Source organism: Oncorhynchus nerka, linkage group LG20 (assembly GCF_034236695.1).
Source record: "Oncorhynchus nerka isolate Pitt River linkage group LG20, Oner_Uvic_2.0, whole genome shotgun sequence".
In the NCBI taxonomy this organism is placed as follows: domain Eukaryota; kingdom Metazoa; phylum Chordata; class Actinopteri; order Salmoniformes; family Salmonidae; genus Oncorhynchus; species Oncorhynchus nerka.
The window spans coordinates 13,531,355-13,554,299 of record NC_088415.1 but is presented as its reverse complement, the minus strand read 5'-3'; the positions used below and the strand labels follow the sequence as shown (position 1 = coordinate 13,554,299).

Genomic DNA, 22,945 nt, shown 5'->3' with positions numbered 1-22,945 from the left:
TCTCTCTCGCTCTCTCTCCCCCGTGTCTCTCTCTCGCTCTCTCTCCCCCGTGTCTCTCTCTCTCTCGCTCTCTCTCCCCCGTGTCTCTCTCTCTCGCTCTCTCTCCCCGTGTCTCTCTCTCTCGCTCTCTCTCCCCCGTGTCTCTCTCTCTCGCTCTCTCTCCCCCGTGTCTCTCGCTTTCTCTCTCCCCCGTGTCTCTCGCTCTCTCTCTCTCCCCCGTGTCTCTCTCTCGTGTCTCTCTCTCTCGTGTCTCTCTCGTGTCTCTCTCTCTCTCTCGTGTCTCTCTCTCTCGTGTCTCTCTCTCTCTCTCCCGTGTCTCTCTCTCTCGTGTCTCTCTCTCTCGTGTCTCTCTCTCTCTCGTGTCTCTCTCCCCCGTGTCTCTCTCTCTCGTGTCTCTCTCTCGCTCTCTCTCCCCGTGTCTCTCTCTCTCTGCTCTCCCCGTGTCTCTCTCTCTCTCTCCCCCGTGTCTCTCTCTCTCTCTCCCCGTGTCTCTCTCGCTCTCTCTCCCCCCCGTGTCTCTCTCTCGTGTCTCTCTCTCCCCCCGTGTCTCTCTCTCGCTCTCTCTCCCCCGTGTCTCTCTCTCGCTCTCTCTCCCCGTGTCTCTCTCTCTCTCTCTCCCCCCGTGTCTCTCTCTCGCTCTCTCTCCCCGTGTCTCTCTCTCTCGCTCTCTCTCCCCCGTGTCTCTCTCTCTCTCTCTCTCCCCCGTGTCTCTCTCTCTCGCTCTCTCTCCCCCGTGTCTCTCTCTCTCGCTCTCTCTCCCCCGTGTCTCTCGCTCTCGCTCTCTCTCCCCCGTGTCTCTCGCTCTCTCTCTCCCCCGTGTCTCTCGCTCTCTCTCTCTCCCCCGTGTCTCTCTCTCGCTCTCTCTCTCGTGTCTCTCTCGTGTCTCTCTCTCTCTCGTGTCTCTCTCTCTCTCTCTCTCCCGTGTCTCTCTCTCTCGTGTCTCTCTCGTGTCTCTCTCTCTCTCGTGTCTCTCTCCCCCGTGTCTCTCTCTCTCTCTCTCTCCCCCGCTGTCTCTCTCTCTCCCGCTGTCTCTCTCTCTCCGCTGTCTCTCTCTCTCCCGCTGTCTCTCTCTCTCCCGCTGTCTCTCTCTCTCTCTCTCTCCCCCGCTGTCTCTCTCTCTCCCGCTGTCTCTCTCTCTCCCGCTGTCTCTCTCTCTCCCGCTGTCTCTCTCTCGTGTCTCTCTCTCTCTCTCTCTCGCGTGTCTCTCTCTCGTGTCTCTCTCTCTCTCGTGTCTCTCTCTCTCTCGTCTCTCTCTCTCTCTCTCTCCCGTGTCTCTCTCTCTCTCGTGTCTCTCTCTCTCTCGTGTCTCTCTCTCTCTCTCTCTCCCCCGCTGTCTCTCTCTCTCCCTGTCTCTCTCTCTCCCCGCTGTCTCTCTCTCTCTCTCCCCGCTCTCTCTCTCTCTCTCTCTCCGCTGTCTCTCTCTCTCCCCCGTGTCTCTCTCTCTCTCCCTCTCCCGCTCTCTCTCTCTCTCTCTCTCCCGCTGTCTCTCTCTCTCCCGCTGTCTCTCTCTCTCCCGCTGTCTCTCTCTCTCGTGTCTCTCTCTCTCTCTCTCCCGCTGTCTCTCTCTCTCCCGCTGTCTCTCTCTCTCCCGCTGTCTCTCTCTCTCCCGCTGTGTCTCTCTCTCTCTCTCTCTCTCTGCGTGTCTCTCTCTCGTGTCTCTCTCTCTCTCTTGTCTATCTCTCTCTCTCTCTCTCTCTCTCGTGTCTCTCTCTCTCTCTCTCGTGTCTCTCTCTCTCTCCCGTGTCTCTCTCTCTCGTGTCTCTCTCTCTCTCGTGTCTCTCCCCCGTGTCTCTCTCTCTCGTGTCTCTCTCTCTCTCTCTCTCCCCCGCTGTCTCTCTCTCTCCCGCTGTCTCTCCCTCTCCCGCTGTCTCTCTCTCTCCCGCTGTCTCTCTCTCCCGCTGTCTCTCTCTCTCGTGTCTCTCCCCCGTGTCTCTCTCTCTCGCTCTCTCTCCCCGTGTCTCTCTCTCTCTCTCTCTCCCCCGTGTCTCTCTCTCGCTCTCTCTCCCCCGTGTCTCTCTCTCTCGCTCTCTCTCCCCCGTGTCTCTCTCTCTCTCTCTCTCTCCCCGTGTCTCTCTCTCTCTCTCTCTCTCCCCCGTGTCTCTCTCTCTCGCTCTCTCTCCCCCGTGTCTCTCGCTTTCTCTCTCCCCCGTGTCTCTCGCTCTCTCTCTCTCCCCGTGTCTCTCTCTCGTGTCTCTCTCTCTCGTGTCTCTCTCGTGTCTCTCTCTCTCTCGTGTCTCTCTCTCTCTCTCTCTCTCTCTCTATCTCTCTCTCCGTGTCTCTCTCTCTCTGTCTCTCTCTCGTGTCTCTCTCTCTCTCGTGTCTCTCTCCCCGTGTCTCTATCTCTCGTGTCTCTCTCTCGCTCTATATCCCCGTGCTCTCTCTCTCTCTCTCTATCTCTCCCAAGATCCCCCGTGTCTCTCTATATCTATCCCCGTGTCTATCTATCTCTCTCCCCCGTGTCTCTCTCTCTCTCTCCCCGTGTCTCTCCCCCCGTGTCTCTCTCTATCTCTCTCCCCGTGTCTCTCTCTCGCTCTCTCTCCCCCCGTGTCTCTCTCTCTCTCTCTCTCCCGTGTCTCTCTCTCTCTCTCTCTCCCCGTGTCTCTCTCTCGCTCTCTCTCCCCCGTGTCTCTCTCTCGCTCTCTCTCCCCCGTGTCTCTCTCTCGCTCTCTCTCCCCGTGTCTCTCTCTCTCGCTCTCTCTCCCCCGTGTCTCTCGCTCTCTCTCTCTCCCCCGTGTCTCTCGCTCTCTCTCTCTCCCCGTGTCTCTCTCTCTCTCTCTCTCTCTCTCCTCCCCCGTGTCTCTCTCTCTCTCTGTCTCTCCCGTGTCTCTCTCTCTCTCGTGTCTCTCTCTCTGTCTCTCTCTCTCTCGTGTCTCTCTCTCTGTCTCTCTCTCGTGTCTCTCTCTCCCTCGTGTCTCTCTCTCTCCGTGTCTCTCCTCTCTCTCTCGCTCGTGTCTCTCTCTCTCGCTGTCTCTCTCTCTCCCGTGTCTCTCTCTCTCTCCCCGTGTCTCTCTCTCTCTCTCTCCCCCGTGTCTCTCTCTCTCTCTCCCCTGTCTCTCTCTCTCCCGCTGTCTCTCTCTCTCCCTCCCTCTCTCTCTCTCTATATGTCTCTCTCTCGTGTCTCTCTCTCTGTCTCTCTCTCTCGTGTCTCTCTCTCTCTCTCTCTCCCGTGTCTCTCTCTCTCCGTGTCTCTATATCTCTGTCTCTCTCTGTCTCTCCTATCGTGTCTCTCTCTCTCCTCGTGTCTCTCTCCCTGTGTCTCTCTCTCTCGTGTATCTCTCTCTCCCGTGTATCTCCTCTCGTGTCTCTCTCTCTCCCGCTGTCTCTCTCTCTCCCGTGTCTCTCTCTCTCTCGTGTCTCTCTCTCGTGTCTCTCTCTCTCTCCCTGTGTCTCTCTCTCTCCGCTGTCTCTCTCTCTCCCTCTCCCCTGTCTCTCTCTCTCTCTCTCCCTCTGTCTCTCTCTCTCCCGCTGTCTCTCTCTCTCTCTCCCGCTGTCTCTCTCTCTCCCGTGTCTCTCTCTCTCTCTCTCCTCGTGTCTCTCTCTCTCTCGTGTCTCTCTCCTCCCGTGTCTCTCTCTCTCTCCCGTGTCTCTCTCTCTCTCTCCCGCTGTCTCTCCCTCTCTCTCTCTCTCTCCCCCGTGTCTCTCTCTCTCTCTCTCTCTCGTGTCTCTCTCGTGTCTCTCTCTCTCTCTTGTCTCTCTCTCGTGTCTCTCTCTCTCTCCTCGTGTCTCTCTCGTCTCTCTCCCGTGTCTCTCTCTCGTGTCTCTCTCCTCGTGTCTCTCCCGTGTCCTGTCTCTCTCTCGTGTCTCTCTCTCTCTCTCTCTCTCCCCCGCTGTCTCTCTCTCTCCCGCTCTCCCGTCTCTCTCTCCCGCTGTCTCTCTCTCTCTCTCTGTCTCTCTCTCCCGTGTCTCTCTCTCCCGTGTCTCTCTCTCTCCCGCCCCTCTCTCTCTCTCTCCCCGCTGTCTCTCTCTCTCCCTCTCTCTCTCGCCTCTCTCCCGCTGTCTCTCTCTCTCTCCCGCTGTCTCTCTCTCTCCCGTGTCTCTCTTCTCTCTCTCTCCCCGTGTCTCTCGCTATCTCTCTCTGCTTCTCTCCCCGTGTCTCTATCTCTCTCTCTCCCCCGTGTCTCTCTCTCTATATATCTCCGTGTCTCCCTCTCTCTCTCTCTCCCCGTGTCTCTCTCGTGTCTCTCTCTCCCCGTGTCTCTCTCTCGTGTCTCTCTCTCTCGTGTCTCTCTCGTGTCTCTCTCTCTCGCTCTCTCTCCCCGCGTGTCTCTCTCTCGTGTCTCTCTCTCTCCCGTGTCTCTCTCTCGCTGTCTCTCTCTCCCGTGTCTCTCTCCCCCGTGTCTCTCTCTCTCGTGTCTCTCTCTCGCTCTCTCTCCCCGTGTCTCTCTCTCTCGATGCTCTCTCCCTCCCTCTCTGTCTCTGTCTCTCTCTCTCTCTCCCTCCCTCTCTCTCTCTCTCTCTCCCGTGTCTCTCTCTCGCTCTCTCTCCCCCGTGTCTCTCTCTCGCTCTCTCTCTCCCCGTGTCTCTCTCTCTAAAAACTCTCTCTCCCCGTGTCTCTCTCTCTCTCTCTCTCTCTCCCCGTGTCTCTCTCTCTCTCTCTCCCCCGTGTCTCTCTCTCGCTCTCTCTCCCCGTGTCTCTCTCTCGCTCTCTCTCCCCCGTGTCTCTCTCTCTCTCTCTCCCCGCTGTCTCTCTCTCTCGCTGTCTCTATCTCCCTCTCTCCCTCTCTCTCCCGCTGTCTCTCTCTCTCCCGCTGTCTCTCTCTCTCCCGCTGTCTCTCTCTCGTGTCTCTCTCTGTCTCTCTCTCTCTCTGTCTGATCTCTCTCTCGTGTGATCTCTCTCTCGTGTCTCTCTCTCTCTCTCGTGTCTCTCTCTCTCCCCCCGTGTCTCTCTCTCGCTCTCTCTCCCCGTGTCTCTCTCTCGTCTCTCTCTCTCGTCTCTCTCCCCGTCTCTCTCTCCCCGTGTCTCTCTCTCTCTCCCCCGTGTCTCTCTCTCTCTCTCTCCCCTCGCTGTCTCTCTCCCCCGTGTCTCTCTCTCTCTCCCCGTGTCTCTCTCTCTCTCTCCCCCGTGTCTCTCTCTCTCTCTCCCCCGTGTCTCTCTCTCGCTCTCTCCCCCTGTCTCTCTCTCTCTCTCTCTCCCCGTGTCTCTCTCTCTCCTCTCTCCCGTGTCTCTCTCTCTCTCTCTCTCTCCTCGTGTCTCTCTCTCCCCGCTGTCTCTCTCTCTCTCCCTCTGTCTCTCTCTCGTGTCTCTCTCCCCCGTGTCTCTCTCTCTCGTGTCTCTCTCTCTCTCTCTCTCCGCTGTCTCTCTCTCCCCGCTGTCTCTCTCTCTCCCCCCTGTCTCTCTCTCTCTCTCTGTCTCTCTCTCTCGTGTCTCTCTCTCGTGATCTCTCTCTCTCTGTTCTCTCTCTCTCTCTCTCTCTCTCTCGTATCTCGCTCTCTCTCTCTCTCGTGTCTCTCTCTCTCCCCCGTGTCTCTCTCTCTCGTGTCTCTCTCTCTCTCGTGTCTCTCTCCCTCCTCTCTCCCCTCTCGTGTCTCTCTCTCTCTCTCTCTCCCCGCTGTCTCTCTCTCCCGTGTCTCTCTCTCTCTCCCCGTGTCTCTCTCTCTCCCGTGTCTCTCTCGTGTCTCTCTCTCTCTCGTGTCTCTCTCTCTCGCTGTCTCTCTCTCGTGTCTCTCTCCTGTCTCTGTCTCTCGCTCTCTCTCCCGTGTGTCTCTCTCTCTCCCGTGTCTCTCTCTCTCGTGTCTCTCTCTCTCTCTCTCTCCCCCGTGTCTCTCGCTCTCTCTCTCCCCGTGTCTCTCGCTCTCTCTCTCCCCCGTGTCTCTCTCTCGCTGCTCTGTCGTGTCTCTCTCTCGCTCTCTCTCTCTCTCCCGTGTCTCTCTCTCGCTCTCTCTCTCCCGTGTCTCTCTCTCTCCCGCTCTCTCTCTCTCCCGTGTCTCTCTCTCGTGTCTCTCTCTCTCCCCGTGTCTCTCTCTCGTGTCTCTCTCTCCCCGTGTCTCTCTCTCGCTCTCTCTCCCCGTGTCTCTCTCTCTCTCTCGCTCCCCCGTGTCTCTCTCTCTCTCTCTCCCCCGTGTCTCTCTCTCGTCTCTCTCCCTCTCGTGTCTCCCTCTCTGTCTCTCTCTCTCCCCGTGTCTCTCTCTCGCTCTCTCTCCCCTCTGTCTCTCTCGCTCGTCTCTCTCCCCCGTGTCTCTCTCTCTCGCTCTCTCTCCCCGTGTCTCTCTCTCTCTCTCTCTCCCCCGTGTCTCTCTCTCTCGCTCTCTCTCCCCCGTGTCTCTCTCTCGTGTCTCTCTCCGTGTCTCTCTCTCGTGTCTCTCTCCTCTCTCCCCGTGTCTCTCTCTCTCTCTGTCTCTCTCCCCGTGTCTCTCTCTCTCTCTGTCTCTCTCCTCTCGTCTCTCTCTCTCGCTCTCTCTCTCCGTGTCTCTCTCTCTCTCTCTCTCTCTCCCCGTGTCTCTCTCTCTCTCGTGTCTCTCTCTCGTCTCTCTCTCCCCCGTCTCTCTCTCTCCCCGTGTCTCTCTCTCTCTCTCTCCTCTCTCTCTCGTGTCTCTCTCTCTGTCTCGTGTCTCTCTCTCTCGTGTCTCTCTCTCTCGTGTCTCTCTCTCTCTCTCTCTCTCTCTCTCTCTCGTGTCTCTCTCTCTCTGTCTCTCCTCGTGTCTCTCTCTCTCCCGTGTCTCTCTCTCTCTCTCGTGTCTCTCTCTCTCGTGTCTCTCTCCCCGTGTCTCTCTCTCTCTCCCCCCCGTGTCTCTCTCTCTCCTCTCTCCCTCTCTCTCTCCCGTCTCTCTCTCTCTCCCGTGTCTCTCTCTCTCTCCCCTGTCTCTCTCTCTCTCTCTCCCTGTCTCTCTCTCTCCCGCTGTCTCTCTCTCTCCGTGTCTCTCTCTCCCGTGTCTCTCTCTCTCTCCCCCCGTGTCTCTCTCTCTCGTGTCTCTCTCTCTCTCCCCTCTCTCTCTCCTGTGTCTCTCTCTCTCTCCCCTGTCTCTCTCTCTCTCCCCCTGTCTCTCTCTCTCGTGTCTCTCTCTCCCGTGTCTCTCTCTCTCTCTGTCTCTCTCTCCCCTCTCTCTCTCTCGTGTCTCTCTCTCTCCCCCGTGTCTCTCTCCGTGTCTCTCTCTCTCTCTCCCGTGTCTCTCTCTCCCGTGTCTCCTGTCTCTCTCTCTCGCTCTCTCTCCCCCGTGTCTCTCTCTCTCTCTCTCCCCGTGTCTCTCTCTCTCTCTCTCCCCGTGTCTCTCTCTCTCTTTCCCGTCTGTCTCTCTCGTGTCTCTCTCTCTCTCTCCCTCCCGTCTCTCTCTCGTGTCTCCCTCTCCCTCTCTCTCCCTCTGTCTCTCTCTCTCTCTCGTGTCTCTCTCTCTCTCCCCCTGTCTCTCTCTCTCTCTCTCGTGTCTCTCCCGTGTCTCTCTCTCGCTCTCTCTCCCCCGTGTCTCTCTCTCGCTCTCTCTCCCCGTGTCTCTCTCTCTCTCTCCCCGTGTCTCTCTCGCTCTCTCTCTCGTGTCTCTCTCTCTCTCTCTCCCCGTGTCTCTCTCTCTCTCTCTCTCTCCCCGTGTCTCTCTCTCTCTCCCGTGTCTCTCTCTCTCTCTCCCCCGTGTCTCTCTCTCGCTCTCTCTCCCCGTGTCTCTCTCTCTCTCTCTCTCCCCCTCCCCTGTCTCTCTCTCGCTCTCTCTCCCCCGTGTCTCTCTCTCGCTCTCTCTCTCCCCCCCGTGTCTCTCTCTCGCTCTCTCTCCCCGTGTCTCTCTCTCTTCTCTCTCCCCGTGTCTCTCTCTCTCGCTTCTCTCCCCCGTGTCTCTCTCTCGCTCTCTCTCCCCCCCGTGTCTCTCTCTCGTCTCTCTCCCCGTGTCTCTCTCTCCCCGTGTCTCTCTCTCCCCCCGTGTCTCTCTCTCGCTCTCTCTCCCCCGTGTCTCTCTCTCGCTCTCTCTCCCCGTGTCTCTCTCTCGCTCTCTCTCCCCCTCTGTCTCTCTCTCGCTCTCTCTCCCCCCGTGTCTCTCTCTCGCTCTCTCTCCCCCCGTGTCTCTCTCTCGCTCTCTCTCCCCCGTGTCTCTCTCTCGCTCTCTCTCCCCCCGTGTCTCTCTCTCGCTCTCTCTCCCCCGTGTCTCTCTCTCGCTCTCTCTCCCCTTGTCTCTCTCTCTCTCTCGCTCTCTCTCCCCCGTGTCTCTCTCTCTCTCTCTCTCTCTCCCCGTGTCTCTCTCTCTCGTCTCTCTCTCTCTCTCTCTCTCGTGTCTCTCTCTCTCGTGTCTCTCTCTCTCTCTCTCTCGTGTCTCTCTCTCGTGTCTCTCTCTCTCTCTCTCGTGTCTCTCTCTCTCTCTCTCTCCCGTGTCTCTCTCTCTCGTGTCTCTCTCTCTCTCGTGTCTCTCTCCCCCGTGTCTCTCTCTCTCGTGTCTCTCTCCCCTCTCTCTGTCTCTCTCTCCCGCTGTCTCTCTCTCTCCTCTGTCTCTCTCTCTCCCGCTGTCTCTCTCTCTCGTGTCTCTCTCTCTCTGTCTCTCTCTCTCGTGTGTCTTTCTCTCGGGTCTCTCTCTCTCGTGTCTCTCTCTCTCTCTCTCTGTGTCTCTCTCTCTCGTGTCTCTCTCTCTCTCTCTCTCTCTCTCTCTCGTGTCTCTCTCCCCGTGTCTCTCTCTCGTGTCTCTCTCTCTCTCTCTCTCCCCGCTGTCTCTCTCTCTCCCGTCTCTCTCTCTCTCCCGCTGTCTCTCTCTCTCCCGCTGTCTCTCTCTCTCCCGCTGTCTCTCTCTCTCCCGCTGTCTCTCTCTCTCCCGCTGTCTCTCTCTCTCTCCCGCTGTCTCTCTCTCTCTCCCGCTGTCTCTCTCTCTCCCGCTGTCTCTCTCTCTCCCGCTGTCTCTCTCTCTCTCCCGCTGTCTCTCTCTCTCTCCCGCTGTCTCTCTCTCTCCCGCTGTCTCTCTCTCTCCCGCTGTCTCTCTCTCTCCCGCTGTCTCTCTCTCTCCCGCTGTCTCTCTCTCTCCCGTGTCTCTCTCTCTCCCGCTCGCTGTCTCTCTCTCGTGTCTCTCTCTCTCTCGTGTCTCTCTCTCTCTCTCTCTCTCTCGTGTCTCTCTCCCGCTGTCTCTCTCTCTCCCCGTGTCTCTCTCTCGTGTCTCTCTCTCTCTCTCTCTCCCCCCGCTGTCTCTCTCTCTCCCGCTGTCTCTCTCTCCCCGCTGTCTCTCTCTCTCTCGTGTCTCTCTCTCTCTCTCTCCGCTGTGTCTCTCTCTCCCGCTGTCTCTCTCTCTCCCGTGTCTCTCTCTCTCTCTCCCTCTCTGTCTCCTATCCCTCTCTTCTGTCTCTCTCTCGTGTCTCTCTCTCTCTCGTGTCTCTCTCTCTCGTCTCTCTCTGTCTCTCTCTCTCGTGTCTCTCTTTCCCCCGTGTCTCTCTCTCTCCTCTCTCTCGTGTCTCTCTCTCTCTCCCGTGTCTCTCTCTCTCTCTCCCCGTGTCTCTCTCTCTCCCCCGTGTCTCTCGCTCTCTCTCTCCCCCGTGTCTCTCTCTCTCTCTCCCCCGTGTCTCTCTCTCTCTCTCCCCCCGTGTCTCTCTCTCTCCCCCGTGTCTCTCTCTCTCTCTCTCCCCCGTGTCTCTCTCTCTCCCCGTGTCTCTCTCTCTCTCTCGTGTCTCTCTCTCTCTCTCGTGTCTCTCTCTCTCTTTCCCCGTGTCTCTCTCTCTCGTGTCTCTCTCTCTCTCTCCCCCGCGTCTCTCTCTCTCTCCTGTCTCTCTCTTTCTCTCTCTCTCTCCCCGCTGTCTCTCTCTCTCTCCCCCGCTGTCTCTCTCTCTCTCTCGTGTCTCTCTCTCTCTTTCCCCCGTGTCTCTCTCTCGTGTCTCTCTCTCTCTTTCCCCCGTGTCTCTCTCTCGTGTCTCTCTCTCTCGTGTCTCTCTCTCTCTCTCGCGTGTCTCTCTCTCGTGTCTCTCTGTCTCTCTCTCGTGTCTCTCTCTCTCTCGTGTCTCTCTCTCTCTCCCCCGCTGTCTCTCTCTCTCCCGTGTCTCTCTCTCCCCCGTGTCTCTCCCCGTCTCTCTCTCTCGTGTCTCTCTCTCTCTCGTGTCTCTCTCTCTCTCTCTCTCAGCACTCTCTCTCTCCACTAACTTCTGAGCAGGAAAACTGATGAGTTATTCCCCTTCCATTTAGTACAGAGTGGAAATGTAAATGATAACTTACAGGTGGCAGGTAGGCAGACAACTCATACAGCCGCACCCACTCTTCTCTTGAAAAATAGAATTGGAGCAGCCTTTTCGATATGTACGTTTTTTAAAATGTTTCTTTAAACTTACTAGGCAAGTCAGTTAAGAACAAATTCCTATTTACCATGACGGCCTACCCCAGCCAAACCCTCCCCTAACCCGGACGACGCTGGGCAAATTGTGTGCCGCCCTATGGGACTCCCGATCACGGCCGGTTGTGATACAGCCCGGGACCAAACCTGGGCTGCGAAGCAGTGCCTTAGACCTCTGCGCCACTCAGGATCCCTTTGTAACCACTTATCAGATGCCTGCCTGCCTTGATAAGTATTTGTTCTGCAGATAATTGTAAGCTTGCCTGAGGCAACGGGGTCGTAAGGCATAGGGGTCGTGAGAGCTTTCTGTAGCTCCTTTTTCCAGCCACAATCTAAATAGTTTTCAGGGTAGGATGGTTCATCTCATTTGATTGTTTTCTTGGTCTTAATCAGAAGCTTGTCTAAGATGACTTTTGCCTCTGCCTGAGTCGTATGCATAGAGAAAATGAAAACATGCTGCAGTGTTTTTCAAATGAAGTAGTGTACTCTCCTCTCATGGGCTTTGTAATGTTGTTTGTAGCTGAAAGACTTGAAGAGGCAGCTACAGCTGGAGAGGAAGAGAGCTGATAAACTCCAGGAGCGGCTACAGGAGATCCTCACCAACACTAAGACCAGGACAGGTGAGAGGAGACAACCTGCTTGACCTACACACATGTTACGTCATCAGGCAAAAGTTTATATAAACCACTATATGATGCCATCAGAAAGTATTCAAACCCCTCGACATTCTCCAAATGTTGTTGTTACAGCCTGAATACAACACACCATTATTTTTGGGGTCACTGACCTACACACAATACCCCATGATGTCAAAATGGAATTATGTTCTTTGACATTTTTACAAATTAAATTTAAAAAATGAAAAGCTCAAATATCTTGGGTCAATAAGTATTCAACCCCTTTGTTATGGCCAGACTAAATCATTTTAGGGGTAAAAATGTGCTTAACAAGTCACTTAAGTTGCATAGTGTTTAAACATGATTTGTGAATGACTCCCTCCTCTGGTCCCTCAGTCGAGCAGTGAATTTCAAGCACAGATTCAACCAAAAAAACAGAGTGGTTTTCCAATGCCTTGCAAAAAGGGCACCAATTGGTAGATGGGTAAAAACAAAACAAAAAATCTCTCTCAAATCTCTCTCACATCTCTCTAGCAAAATCTCTCTGCAATGACCTCCCAGCAAATCTCTCCCTCCTGAACAGAACACTGGCTTTTATATAGCTTCTGAAGGAATGGGTAATTGGAGACAGCTGTGTCTTGACGAGGGGGAGGGGTCAGCTCTCCAATTAACCATGGAGTCGACCAATCAGCTGCTTGAGGGACTTCAGGAAGCCATTTCCTGAAATAAACACATGCAAATACACAAACTACAACACATAAACTGGGGAACGTAACACGCCCACCACAAAAATTGCAAACCTAGTTTTGCAATAACAAAAGCCAACGCATCCCCAGTTAGTAAACCCGTGATAGTGTCAGCAACCACATTCGCCGAGCCCTTCACATAAGCTATCTGTACATTATATCCTTGTACAATCAGAGCCCACCGCATGAGGCGGCGGTTCTGGTTGTACATTTGTTTCAAGAACACCAATGGATTATGGTCCGTGAAGACCATTACAGGCAAGGCACTGGAGCCCACATATACATCAAAGAACTGTAAGGCAAGCAGCGTCTCTTGTTCAATAGTGGAGTACCTTGACTAACACGAGTTGAACTTACGGGAGAAGAAACTGACAGGCCAATCCACTCCGTCTTCATCTTCCTGTAAGAGAACCGCACCCACCCCCACTATACTAGCATCTACCTCCAACTTAAAAGGTTTGTCAAAGTTGGGGGCGGCAAGCACTGGGGCACTACAAAGTAGCGCTTTAGCGGATTCAAAAGCGTAGTTACAGTCCTTGGACCACTTGAATGGTACCTTGGGACTAAGCAGAGTTGAAAGGGGAGCTACTACTGTTGAGAAATTCTTACAGAATGTACGATAGTACCCTACCATCCCTAGGAATCCGCGCAACTGACGGCGAGTCGTGGGAGCAGGAAAAGCAACAATTGCTTCCACTTTGCCAGTTACTGGGCGCACTTGACCTCGTCCCACTTGTTTCCCTAAGTAAGTCACTGTAGCCTTCCCAAACTCACACTTGGCCAAATTGAGGGTTAAAGAAGCCTTCTCCAACCGCTGAAACACACTTTTCAAAGTGGAGAGATGATCAGACCAAGTAGACGAATGAATCACCACATCGTCAAGGTAAGCAGTACAATTTGGCACATCTGCAAACACAATGTTAACTAGCCGCTGAAAAGTAGCAGGTGCATTACACATGCCAAAGGGCATCACAGTGTATTGTACGAAGTTATCTGGCGTAACAAAAGCCGATATGTCAGAAGCTCGAGAGGTTAGAGGCACCTGCCAATAACCTTTTAACAAATCTAACTTACTAACGTAAGCAGCAGAACCAATTCTATCAATACAGTCATCTAAGCGAGGTAGAGGAAAAGAATCAGACTGTAACTGCATTTACGCGACGATAGTCCGTACATAAGCGGGACGTACCGTCAGGCTTAGGAACAAGAATACATGGTGAACTCCAGGAGCGGTTACTGGGTTTTGCCATGTCATTCTGTAATAAATAAGCTAATTCACTTTTCATTACCTCCCTTTTCTTAGCATTAACCCGGTACGGATGCTGACGTATAGGAACAGCGTTCCCCACATCCACGTCATGTTCCAAGATGGATGTGCGACTTGGAATGTCCTGAAACACACTGAGAAAACTGTTTATCAATAGGATAAGATCCTTAGTTTGATCCTTATCCAAATGTTCCATTTGAGAGGGTAACTTCTTCAGCATCTCTGAATTACATAGGCGTTCACACTGCTGTAACGTATGGCGTAACTCCAACCCGTCCTCCTTATCCTCATCTAGGTCCCAGCCAGGCTTCAGCACCACCGCAGCCACACTGGAGACGGCGGGCTGGACCGGCTTACTTGAGGAGCTGTCGGGAGAATCACGCACATAATAGGTTTTCAGCATGTTAACATGACACACACGGGAAGAACGCCTTCGATCTGGTGTCTTTATCACCTAATTGGTGTCATTGAGTTCCTTTTCCACCAGATATGGTCCAGAAAAACGTGAGAGAGAGAGGAGCCAGGGATTGGCAACAAAACTACAACTTGATCCCCTGGTGCAAATGAACGGCCAACAGCCTTTTTGTCATAATGCAACTTCATGCGTTTTTGAGACGAGGAGAGAGACTTTTGGGCTAACGCACATGCGGCGTGCAGTCTCTCCCGCATCTTACTGACATAATCCAACACATTTTTAGGGGCGCTACTGGGTGTAGTAGATGAGATATGCTCCTTCAAAACTTTCAGCGGACCCCGTGGGGTGTGTCCAAACACAAGGTCAGCAGGGCTGAACCCTAAGGACTCTTGTATCGTTTCCCTTATAGCAAATAGGACAAAGGGCACCCCCTCATCCCAATCAGTACTGGTATCCATACAATACTTGCGTAGCATTGCCTTCAATTGGATTCAGGTCTGGGGAACGGGTGGGCCAGTCCATAGCATCAATGCCTTCCTCTTGCAGGAACTGCTGACACACTCCAGCCACATGAGGTCTAGCATTGTCTTGCATTAGGAGGAACCCAGGGCCAACCGCACCAGCATATGGTCTCACAAGGGGTCTGAGGATCTCATCTCGGTACCTAATGGCAGTCAGGTTACCTCTGGCGAGCACATGGAGGGCTGTGCGGCCCCCCAAAGTAATGCCACCCCGCACCATGACTGACCCACCACCAAACCGGTCATGCTGGAGGATGTTGCAGGCAGCAGAATGTTCTCCACGCCGTCTCCAGACTCTGTCACGTCTGTCACATGTGCTCAGTGTGAACCTGCTTTCACCTGTGAAGAGCACAGGGCGCCAGTGGCGAATTGACAGACACAGCAAACCTTCTTGCCACAGCTCGCATTGATGTGCCTTCCTGGATGAGTAGTGCTGCACTACCTGAGCCACTTGTGTGGGTTGTAGACTCCGTCTCATGCTACCACTAGAGTGAAAGCACCGCCAGCATTCAAAAGTGACCAAAACATCAGCCTGGAAGCATAGGAACTGAGAAGTGGTCTGTGGTCACCACCTGCAGAACCACTCCTTTATTGGGGGTGTCTTGCTAATTGCCTATAATTTCCACCTGTTATCTATTCCATTTGCACAACAGCATGTTGAATTTATTGTCAATCAGTGTTGCTTCCTAAGTGGACAGTTTGATTTCACAGAAATGTGATTGACTTGGAGTTACATTGTATTGTTTAAGTGTTCCCTTTAATTTTTTGAGCAGTGTGTGTATGTGTATGTATGTATGTATGTACGTATGTATGTATGTATGTATGTATGTATGTATGTATGTATGTATGTATGTATGTATACACAACTACACAACTTTGGACACACCTACTCATTCAAGGGTTTTCCTTTATTTGTACTATGTTCTACATTGTAGAATAATAGTGAAGACATCAAAACTTTGATATAAAGCATATGGAATCATGTAGTTACCCAAAGTGTTTAACAAATCAAAATATATTTTATATTTGAGATTCTTCAAAGTAGCCACCCTTTGCCTTGAGGACCGCACTCTTTGCATTCTCTCAACCAGCTTCACCTGGAATACTTTCCCAACAGCTTTGAAGGAGTTCCCACATATGCTGAGCACTTGTTGGCTGCGGTCCAACTCATCCCAAATCATCTCAATTGGGTTGAGGTCAGGTGATTGTGGAGGCCAGGTCATCTGATGCAGAACTCCATCACTCTCCTTCTTGGTCAAATAGCACTTACGCAGCCTGGAGGTGTGTTGGCTCATTGTCCTGTTGAAAAACAAATGATAGTCCCACTACGCGATAACGAGATGGGAAGGCGTGTCACTGCAGAATGCTGTGGTAGCCATGCTGGTTAAGTCTTCCTTGAATTCTAAATCAATTACAGTGTCATCAGCAAAGCACCATCACACCTCCTCCTCCATGCTTCACGGTGAGAACCACACATGCGGAGATCATCCGTTCACCTACTCTGCGTCTCACAAAGACACAACGGTTGGAACCAAAAATCTCAAACTTGGACTCTTCAGACCAAAGAACAGATTTCCACTGATTCACACTTTGTCTTCTGAACAGATGATGTTGAGATGTCTGTTACTTGAACTCTGTGAAGCATTTATTTGGGCTGCAATTTCTGAGGCTGGTAACTCTAATGAACCTATCCTCTGCAGCAGAGGTAACTCTGGGTCTTCCTTTCCTGTGGCGGTCCTCATGAGAGCCAGTTTCATCATAGCGCTTGATGGTTTTTGCAACTTCACTTGAAGAAACTGGAAAATTTCTTGACATTTTCCGAATTTACTGACCTTCACATCTTAAAGTAATTTCTCTTTGCTTATTTGAGCTGTCCTTGCCATAATATGGACTTGGTCTTTTACCAAATAAGGCTATTTTCTGTATACCCAACCCTACCTTGTAACAACACAACTGATTGGCTCAAATGCATTAAGAAGGAAAGAAAAGGCAGGCCTGTTAATTGAAATGCATTCCAGGTGACTACCTCATGAAGCTGGTTGAGAGAGTGCCAATAGTGTGCAAAGCTGTCATCAAGGCAAAGGGTGGCTACTTTGAAGAATCTAACAAATTAAAATATATTTAATATTTTAACACTTTTGGTTACTACATGATTCCATATCTATTATTTCGTAGTTATGATGTCTTTGCTGTCATTCTACAATGTTGAAAATGGTACAAATAAAAACCTGTGAGTAGGTGTGACCAAACTTTTGACTGGTACTGTATATAACAAATGTTTACATATTTTTATCCCTCAGATATAGGACGGACACTTCAGAATAAACTTCCGGTTTTATATAGTGAATCTGTTATTCAGTGCCCCTGGCTTAGATGGGGTTTAGACTCTTATTGGTTATCGAGTTTCCCAGAAATGTTGCTCCTACAATGTACTGATTCAGGCTTGTGAATAGTTGTAATGTAATACAATTTCTGTTTTCAATAAATGTGAAATTTGAAACATTTCTAGAAACACGTTTTCACGTTGTCATTATGGGATGTTGTGTGTAAATGGATTACATAAAATATACATCTAATCCATTTTAAATTCTGGCTGTAACACAAGAATGTATATTAAGTCGAGGGGTGGGAATAGTTTCTGAAGGCTCTTCAGCTACATGTTCTATGTGAAATATGCGTTGGTGTTTGGGGGGGGGTTGACTGGGTTTGAAGGACATCCTTTCATGCCCTGAACTATGATGCAGCGTATGTTACATCATCACAGACATGAAACATTTAGCGCCGGGAAGTGAGTCTGCAGAGATGACAACCTCCATGTCCGCAGTGTGGTTTGCTACAGGCAGGGAATAATGAGGCAAAGAGGTGCATTGTTCACCAATATCATACAGCATCTATAACTGAGAGTGTGAATTGTTCGAGACATTGAAGAAGTAAAATATGTTTAGAAATGGTAATGGCTTGGAACCAATGGTGTTATTGTCCCTTAGCTTCTAGAGACACTTGTGTTTCTAAATATGTGGGTGAGCAGCTGATTGTTGAACGTGATATTGATATGTAGAGCTAGTGAGGATTAAATATTTACTTGCCAACTGGCATGTGGTTTATGCCACACCTCTCCATTAACATGATGTCACCTTCTGAATGTTCCTGTTGTTTTTACAAAGAAAGTGAACACGTGGCACCCAAAGATGAGAAACAGAAAAACAACCACTGCAGTACCTGTGTTTTTCTCAGTAAAGTGTGGTATATTAAAAACATTTACTCCTGTGGGGACAGCCCCTTCACCCCCCACCTCACCCCAAACACACGGTCAATGAAATTAAGATATCGTAATATTTTATGTTGCGCCCCCTCTTAAAATGTGCCACAGAGCAATGCATGCTCTTACTTCCTCTCCGTAGGTTGTTGGTGATGCCAGGGCCTCTTTTGGGCCATGTATAATTTACCAGCTGGTCTTAAATGTTTAATGGTTTCTCTACAGAATGTTGAGAATCAGACATTTTAAAGTAGGGAGAGTTATCTCTGTCCAGAAGGGTACTGTACCAAACACCAGTCCAGAAGGGTCCTAAGTTAGTAGATACCTACACACAGTTGAAGTCAGAAGTTTACATCAACCTTAGCCAAATATATTTAAACTCAGTTTTTCACAATTCCTGACATTTAATCCTAGTAAAGATTCATTGTCTTAGGTCATTTAGGATCACCACTTTATTTTAAGAATGTGAAATGTCAGAATAGTAGTAGAGAGTGATTTATTTCAGCTTTTATTTCTTTCATCACATTCCCACTGGGTCAGAAGTTTACATACACTCAGTTAGTATTTGGTAGCATTGCCTTTAAATTGTTTAACTTGGGTCAAAATTTTCATGTAGCCTTCCACAAGCTTCCCACAGAAAGTTGGGTGAATTTTGGCCCATTCCTCCTGACAGAGGTGGTGTAACTGAGTCAGGTTTGTAGGCCTTCTTACTCGCACGCACTTTTTCAGTTCTGCCCACAAATGTTCTATAGGCTTGAGGTCAGGGCTCTGTGATGGCCACTCCAATACCTTGACTTTGTTGTCCTTAAGCCATTTTGCCACAACTTTGGAAGTATGCTTGGGGTCATTGTCCATTTGGAAGACCCATTTGCAACCAAGCTTTAACTTCCTGGCTGATGTCATGAGATGTTGCTTCAGTATATCCACATAATTTTCCTTGCTCCGCCATATATTTTGTGAAGTGCACCAATCCCTCCTGCAGCAAAGCACCCCCACAACATGATGATGCCACCCCCATGGTTGGGATGGTGTTCTTCAGCTTGCAAGCCTCCCCCTTTTCCCTCCAAACATAACGATGGTCATTATGGCCAAACAGTTCTATTTATGTTTCATCAGACCAGAGGACATTTCTCCAAAAAGTACAATCTTTGTCCCCACGTGCAGTTGCAAACCATAGTCTGGCTTTTTATGGCGGTTTTGGAGCAGTGGCTTCTTCCTTGCTGAGCAGCCTTTCAGGTTATGTCGATAGAGGACTAGTTTTACTGTGGATATAGATACTTTTGCACCTGTTTCCTCTAGCATCTTCACAAGGTCCTTTGGTGTTGTTCTGGGATTGATTTGCACTTTTCGCACCAAAGTATGTTTATCTCCAGGACACAGAACACGTCTCCTTCCTGAGCGGTATGACGGCTGCGTGGTCCCATGGTGTTTATACTTGTGTACTATTGTTTGTTCATATGAACGTGGCACCTTCAGGCGTTTGGAAATAGCTCCCAAGTATGAACCGGACTTTTGGAGATCTACAATTATTTTTGAGGTCTTGGCTGATTTCTTTAGATTTTTCCCATGATGTCAAGCAAAGAGGCACTGAGTTTGAAGGTAGGCCTTGAAATACATCCACAGGTATGCCTCCAATTGACTCAAATGATGTCAGTTAGCCTATCAGAAGCTTCTAAAGCCATGACATAATTTTCCAAGCTGTTTAAAGGCACAGTCAACTTAGTGTATGTAAACTTCTGACCCACTGGAATTGTGATACGGTGAATAATAAGTTAAATGATCTGTCTGTAAACAATTGTTGGAAAAATTACTTGTGTCATGCACAGAGTAGATGTCCTAACCAACTTTCCAAAACTATAGTTTATTAACAAGAAATTTGTGGAGTGGTTGAAAAAGGAGTTTTAATGACTCCAGCCTAAGTGTATGTAAACTTCCCACTTCAACTGTATATACGCCTGCCAAGAAGTTCTTCCCACAGCAGCCATTAGTTTTCTATGGGAAATCCATAAGTGCCTACAGACTGAGGCTTCCCTCTATGCACAATGTCCTGGGTCCTAACTTAATTACTGTGTTTGTTTCCTTATCCAAGCCACATAATGGATGTTGGTGGTAGACAATGTTCTGTAGTTACAGTTGGGAGGACAGTAATGCAGCTTATGAAAACCAGCCATACGTAAGCGGGTTGAAATGGTTAGCAGGGTGCCTTTGCTTCGTCCTGAAAGGGAATATTAACCACGTCAAAAGGTGTTTGGTGACTACTTTTTTCACCACTTAGAAATAATTACTTCAGCTGTAATTCCTCAGTAAGACTCCCCCATTGAGAGAGTGTTTGTGTGTGTTTCCAGGCCTGGAAGAGCTGGTGTTGTCAGAGATCAGCTCTCCTAGTCCTAAGCAGCAGAGGGGAGATAGCAGCAGTGTCTCGTCCTTCAACTACGGGGAGATCATGAAGGAGGGAGCCACATCACAGAGCATCAACAAGGTACTGTAGACTACATCAGTCAGCACAGAGCACCAACAAGGTACTGTAGACTACATCAGTCAGCACAGAGCACCAACAAGGTACTGTAGACTACATCATTTATCAGAGCACCAACAAGGTACTGTACACTACACCAGTCAGCACAGAGCATCAACAAGGTACTGTAGGCTACATCATTTATCAGAGCACCAACAAGGTACTGTACACTACACCAGTCAGCACAGAGCATCAACAAGGTACTGTAGGCTACATCATTTATCAGAGCACCAACAAGGTACTGTACACTACACCAGTCAGCACAGAGCATCAACAAGGTACTGTAGGCTACATCATTTATCAGAGCACCAACAAGGTACTGTACACTACATCAGTCAGCACAGAGCATCAACAAGGTACTGTAGGCTACATCATTTATCAGAGCACCAACAAGGTACTGTACACTACATCAGTCAGCACAGAGCATCAACAAGGTACTGTAGACTACATCATTTATCAGAGCACCAACAAGGTACTGTAGACTACATCAGTCAGCACAGAGCACCAACAAGGTACTGTAGACTACATCAGTCAGCACAGAGCACCAACAAGGTAATGTAGACTACATCAGTCAGCACAGAGCACCAACAAGGTACTGTGCACTGCATCAGTCAGCACAGAGCATCAACAAGGTACTGTAGACTACATCATTTATCAGAGCACCAACAAGGTACTGTACACTACATCAGTCAGCACAGAGCATCAACAAGGTACTGTACGCTACATCAGTCAGCACAGAGCATCAACAAGGTACTGTAGACTACATCAGTCAGCACAGAGCATCAACAAGGTACTGTAGACTACATCAGTCAGCACAGAGTACCAACAAGGTACTGTAGACTACATCAGTCAGCACAGAGCATCAACAAGGTACTGTAGACTACATCTGTCAGCACAGAGCACCAACAAGGTACTGTAGACTACATCAGTCAGCACAGAGCATCTACAAGGTACTGTAGACTACATCAGTCAGCACAGAGTACCAACAAGGTACTGTACACTACATCAGTCAGCACAGAGCATCAACAAGGTACTGTAGACTACACCTTTCAGCACAGAGCACCAACGAGGTACTGTAGACTACATCAGTCAGCACAGAGTACCAACAAGGTACTGTACACTACATCAGTCAGCACAGAGTACCAACAAGGTACTGTAGACTACATCAGTCAGCACAGAGCATCAACAAGGTACTGTAGACTACATCTGTCAGCACAGAGCACCAACAAGGTACTGTAGACTACATCAGTCAGCACAGAGCATCAACAAGGTACTGTAGACTACATCTGTCAGCACAGAGCACCAACAAGGCACTGTACACTACATCAGTCATCAAAGCACCAACAAAGTACACTACACTAGTCAGCTAGAGACGGGAAACCAAGTCTGCACACGGGTCCACAGAACTGGCCAAGGCACATACAATGTAGTTTGTGAAGCAATGGTACGCAGAGTATTTAGATCGATGTTTGACAGTAAAGAGTACAAATGAGGTGGGAAAGAGTTATGAAACTGCATAATCCACCCATTGAATAATGAGAAATGTTTTGATGTATGGAACCACAAAGAGAACCAATGATGTCTGCAGCAACACAGTACCTCTTACATTGTGTTGGTAACTGCACAGAGTACAAACCGTACACACTGAGGCAGAGATGAGAGGCTGAACTTTCAGCAACCACAGTCATGACAGGCAGCTGAACAGGGAGCTCACATGCATTTCATGTTTATGTGCTCCTCTGCTATGAATAGCTTTATAAAAAATGTGGATACTATAATTAGAATCCTTTGAATAAATACATGTTCTGTAATGTTTCTCTGCCAGGGATGTGGGTTGTTAAGGAAAGGGAAAGACAGAGAAAAAAATCTCTAAACCATACAATTTAGAATCTTTCAATTGTTTCCACTGAGCAGATCAAATACATATTCCAGTTCTGTGTGTATAATACAGAGATAAGCTTGTTCCATTAGACTTGTCAAGCTCCCAGTCACTGATAAAGAGAGAAGTATAATAAACTGATTGCACAAAATAAGCTTCTCGCTCCGTCTGACTCTGTCTCTAAGTTCATGTAGGGAAGGTGTAACAGTGCTGTCTGGTCCTGTGTGTCCTCAGTCCGCCAGTGGCAGCCCCCAGTCCCAGCGGCCTGCTGACCTGTCTGATGATGAGGTTGGGGAGCTGTTCCAGAGGCTGGCTGGGGTGCAGCAGGAGAAGTGGATGTTGGAGGAGAAGGTATAATCTCTACGCTATTCATACTTAGTTATAATATAATACTAGTGTATCATCTTTTTAAGTGGGAGAACTTGCACAATTGGTGGCTGACTAAATACTTTTTTGCCCCACTGTACATAAGCAGCAAGGGCTCGGAGGTGTGGACACAGCACTTAGCTGTGGTATATTGGCCATATATCACAATCCCCTAAAGTGCTTTATTGCTATTATAAAATGGTTACCAATGTAGTTGGAGCAGTAAAAATACATGTTTTATCATACCCATTGTATACGGTCTGATATAACATGGCTGTCAGCCAATCAGCATTCAGGGCTCGATCCACCCAGGTTACAATATACTATTATACTACTCTATACCATACTACTATCTATATATACTCACTACATGGCCAAAATGATGTGGACACCCCTTTTTTGGCTAATTCAGCAACACGTGACGGGTATAAAATCTTAACGCTACATCATACAATGACATTCTAGACGATTCTGTGTTTCTAACTTTTTGGCAACAGTTTGGGGAAGGCTCTTTCCTGTTTCAGCTTTAAAAAGCCCCCGTGTACAAAGCGAAGTCCATACAGAAATGGTTTGTCAAGATTGGTGTGTAAGAATTTGACTGGCCTGCACTAAGCCCTGACCTCAACCCCATCGAACATCTTTGGGATGAATTGGGGCACCGACTGCGAGCCAGGCCTAATTGCGCTACATCAGTGCCCGACCTCACTAACGTTCTTGTGGCTAAATGCTAAAAGTCCCCGCAGCAATGTTCTAACATCTAGTGGAAAGCCTTCCCAGAAGAGTGGAGGCTGTTAAAGCAGCGAAGGGAGGACCAACTCCATATTAATGGCCATGATTTTAGAATGAGATGACATGAAAGAAAGTTGTGGAATAAGGTTAATGTTCCTCTCTGCAATTTATGAGTCTGCGGCAGTGATGAATCCTTATTTTTGGGCCACTAGAATTGATTTATTTCCCAATGAAATTGTGATGCCATCTTTTACTGGTGATTTTAAATCACTTTGAAATGCACCAGAATATGTCTGTACCTGCACTGAACGGGAACCTTTTGCTTGTTTTCGTGCTTTGCTGTTTTTGTGCCTTGGCCTGGCTGTTTTGCAGCCTAGGACATTTTTTCCTAAGATCATGTTATATTCTTACACTACCTGCCT

At 49.8% G+C, this 22,945-nt stretch overlaps 1 protein-coding gene across 3 annotated transcripts in view; it reads left to right on the top strand.

Moving 5' to 3' along the window:
* The window catches only part of LOC115117363 (GRIP1-associated protein 1-like), a 130,107-nt gene that overhangs the window by 51,633 nt on the left and 55,529 nt on the right, over positions 1-22,945 (top strand). For 2 of the 3 annotated variants that reach the window (XM_065005249.1, XM_065005250.1), the window contains exons 22-24: positions 10,733-10,832; positions 19,380-19,513; positions 21,663-21,779. In XM_065005249.1, coding sequence (XP_064861321.1) covers positions 10,733-10,832; positions 19,380-19,513; positions 21,663-21,779 — 351 coding nt within the window. Of the gene's footprint in view, positions 1-10,732; positions 10,833-19,379; positions 19,514-21,613; positions 21,780-22,945 lie in introns of those variants that run through there. The other variant, XM_065005251.1, reaches the window with a different exon arrangement.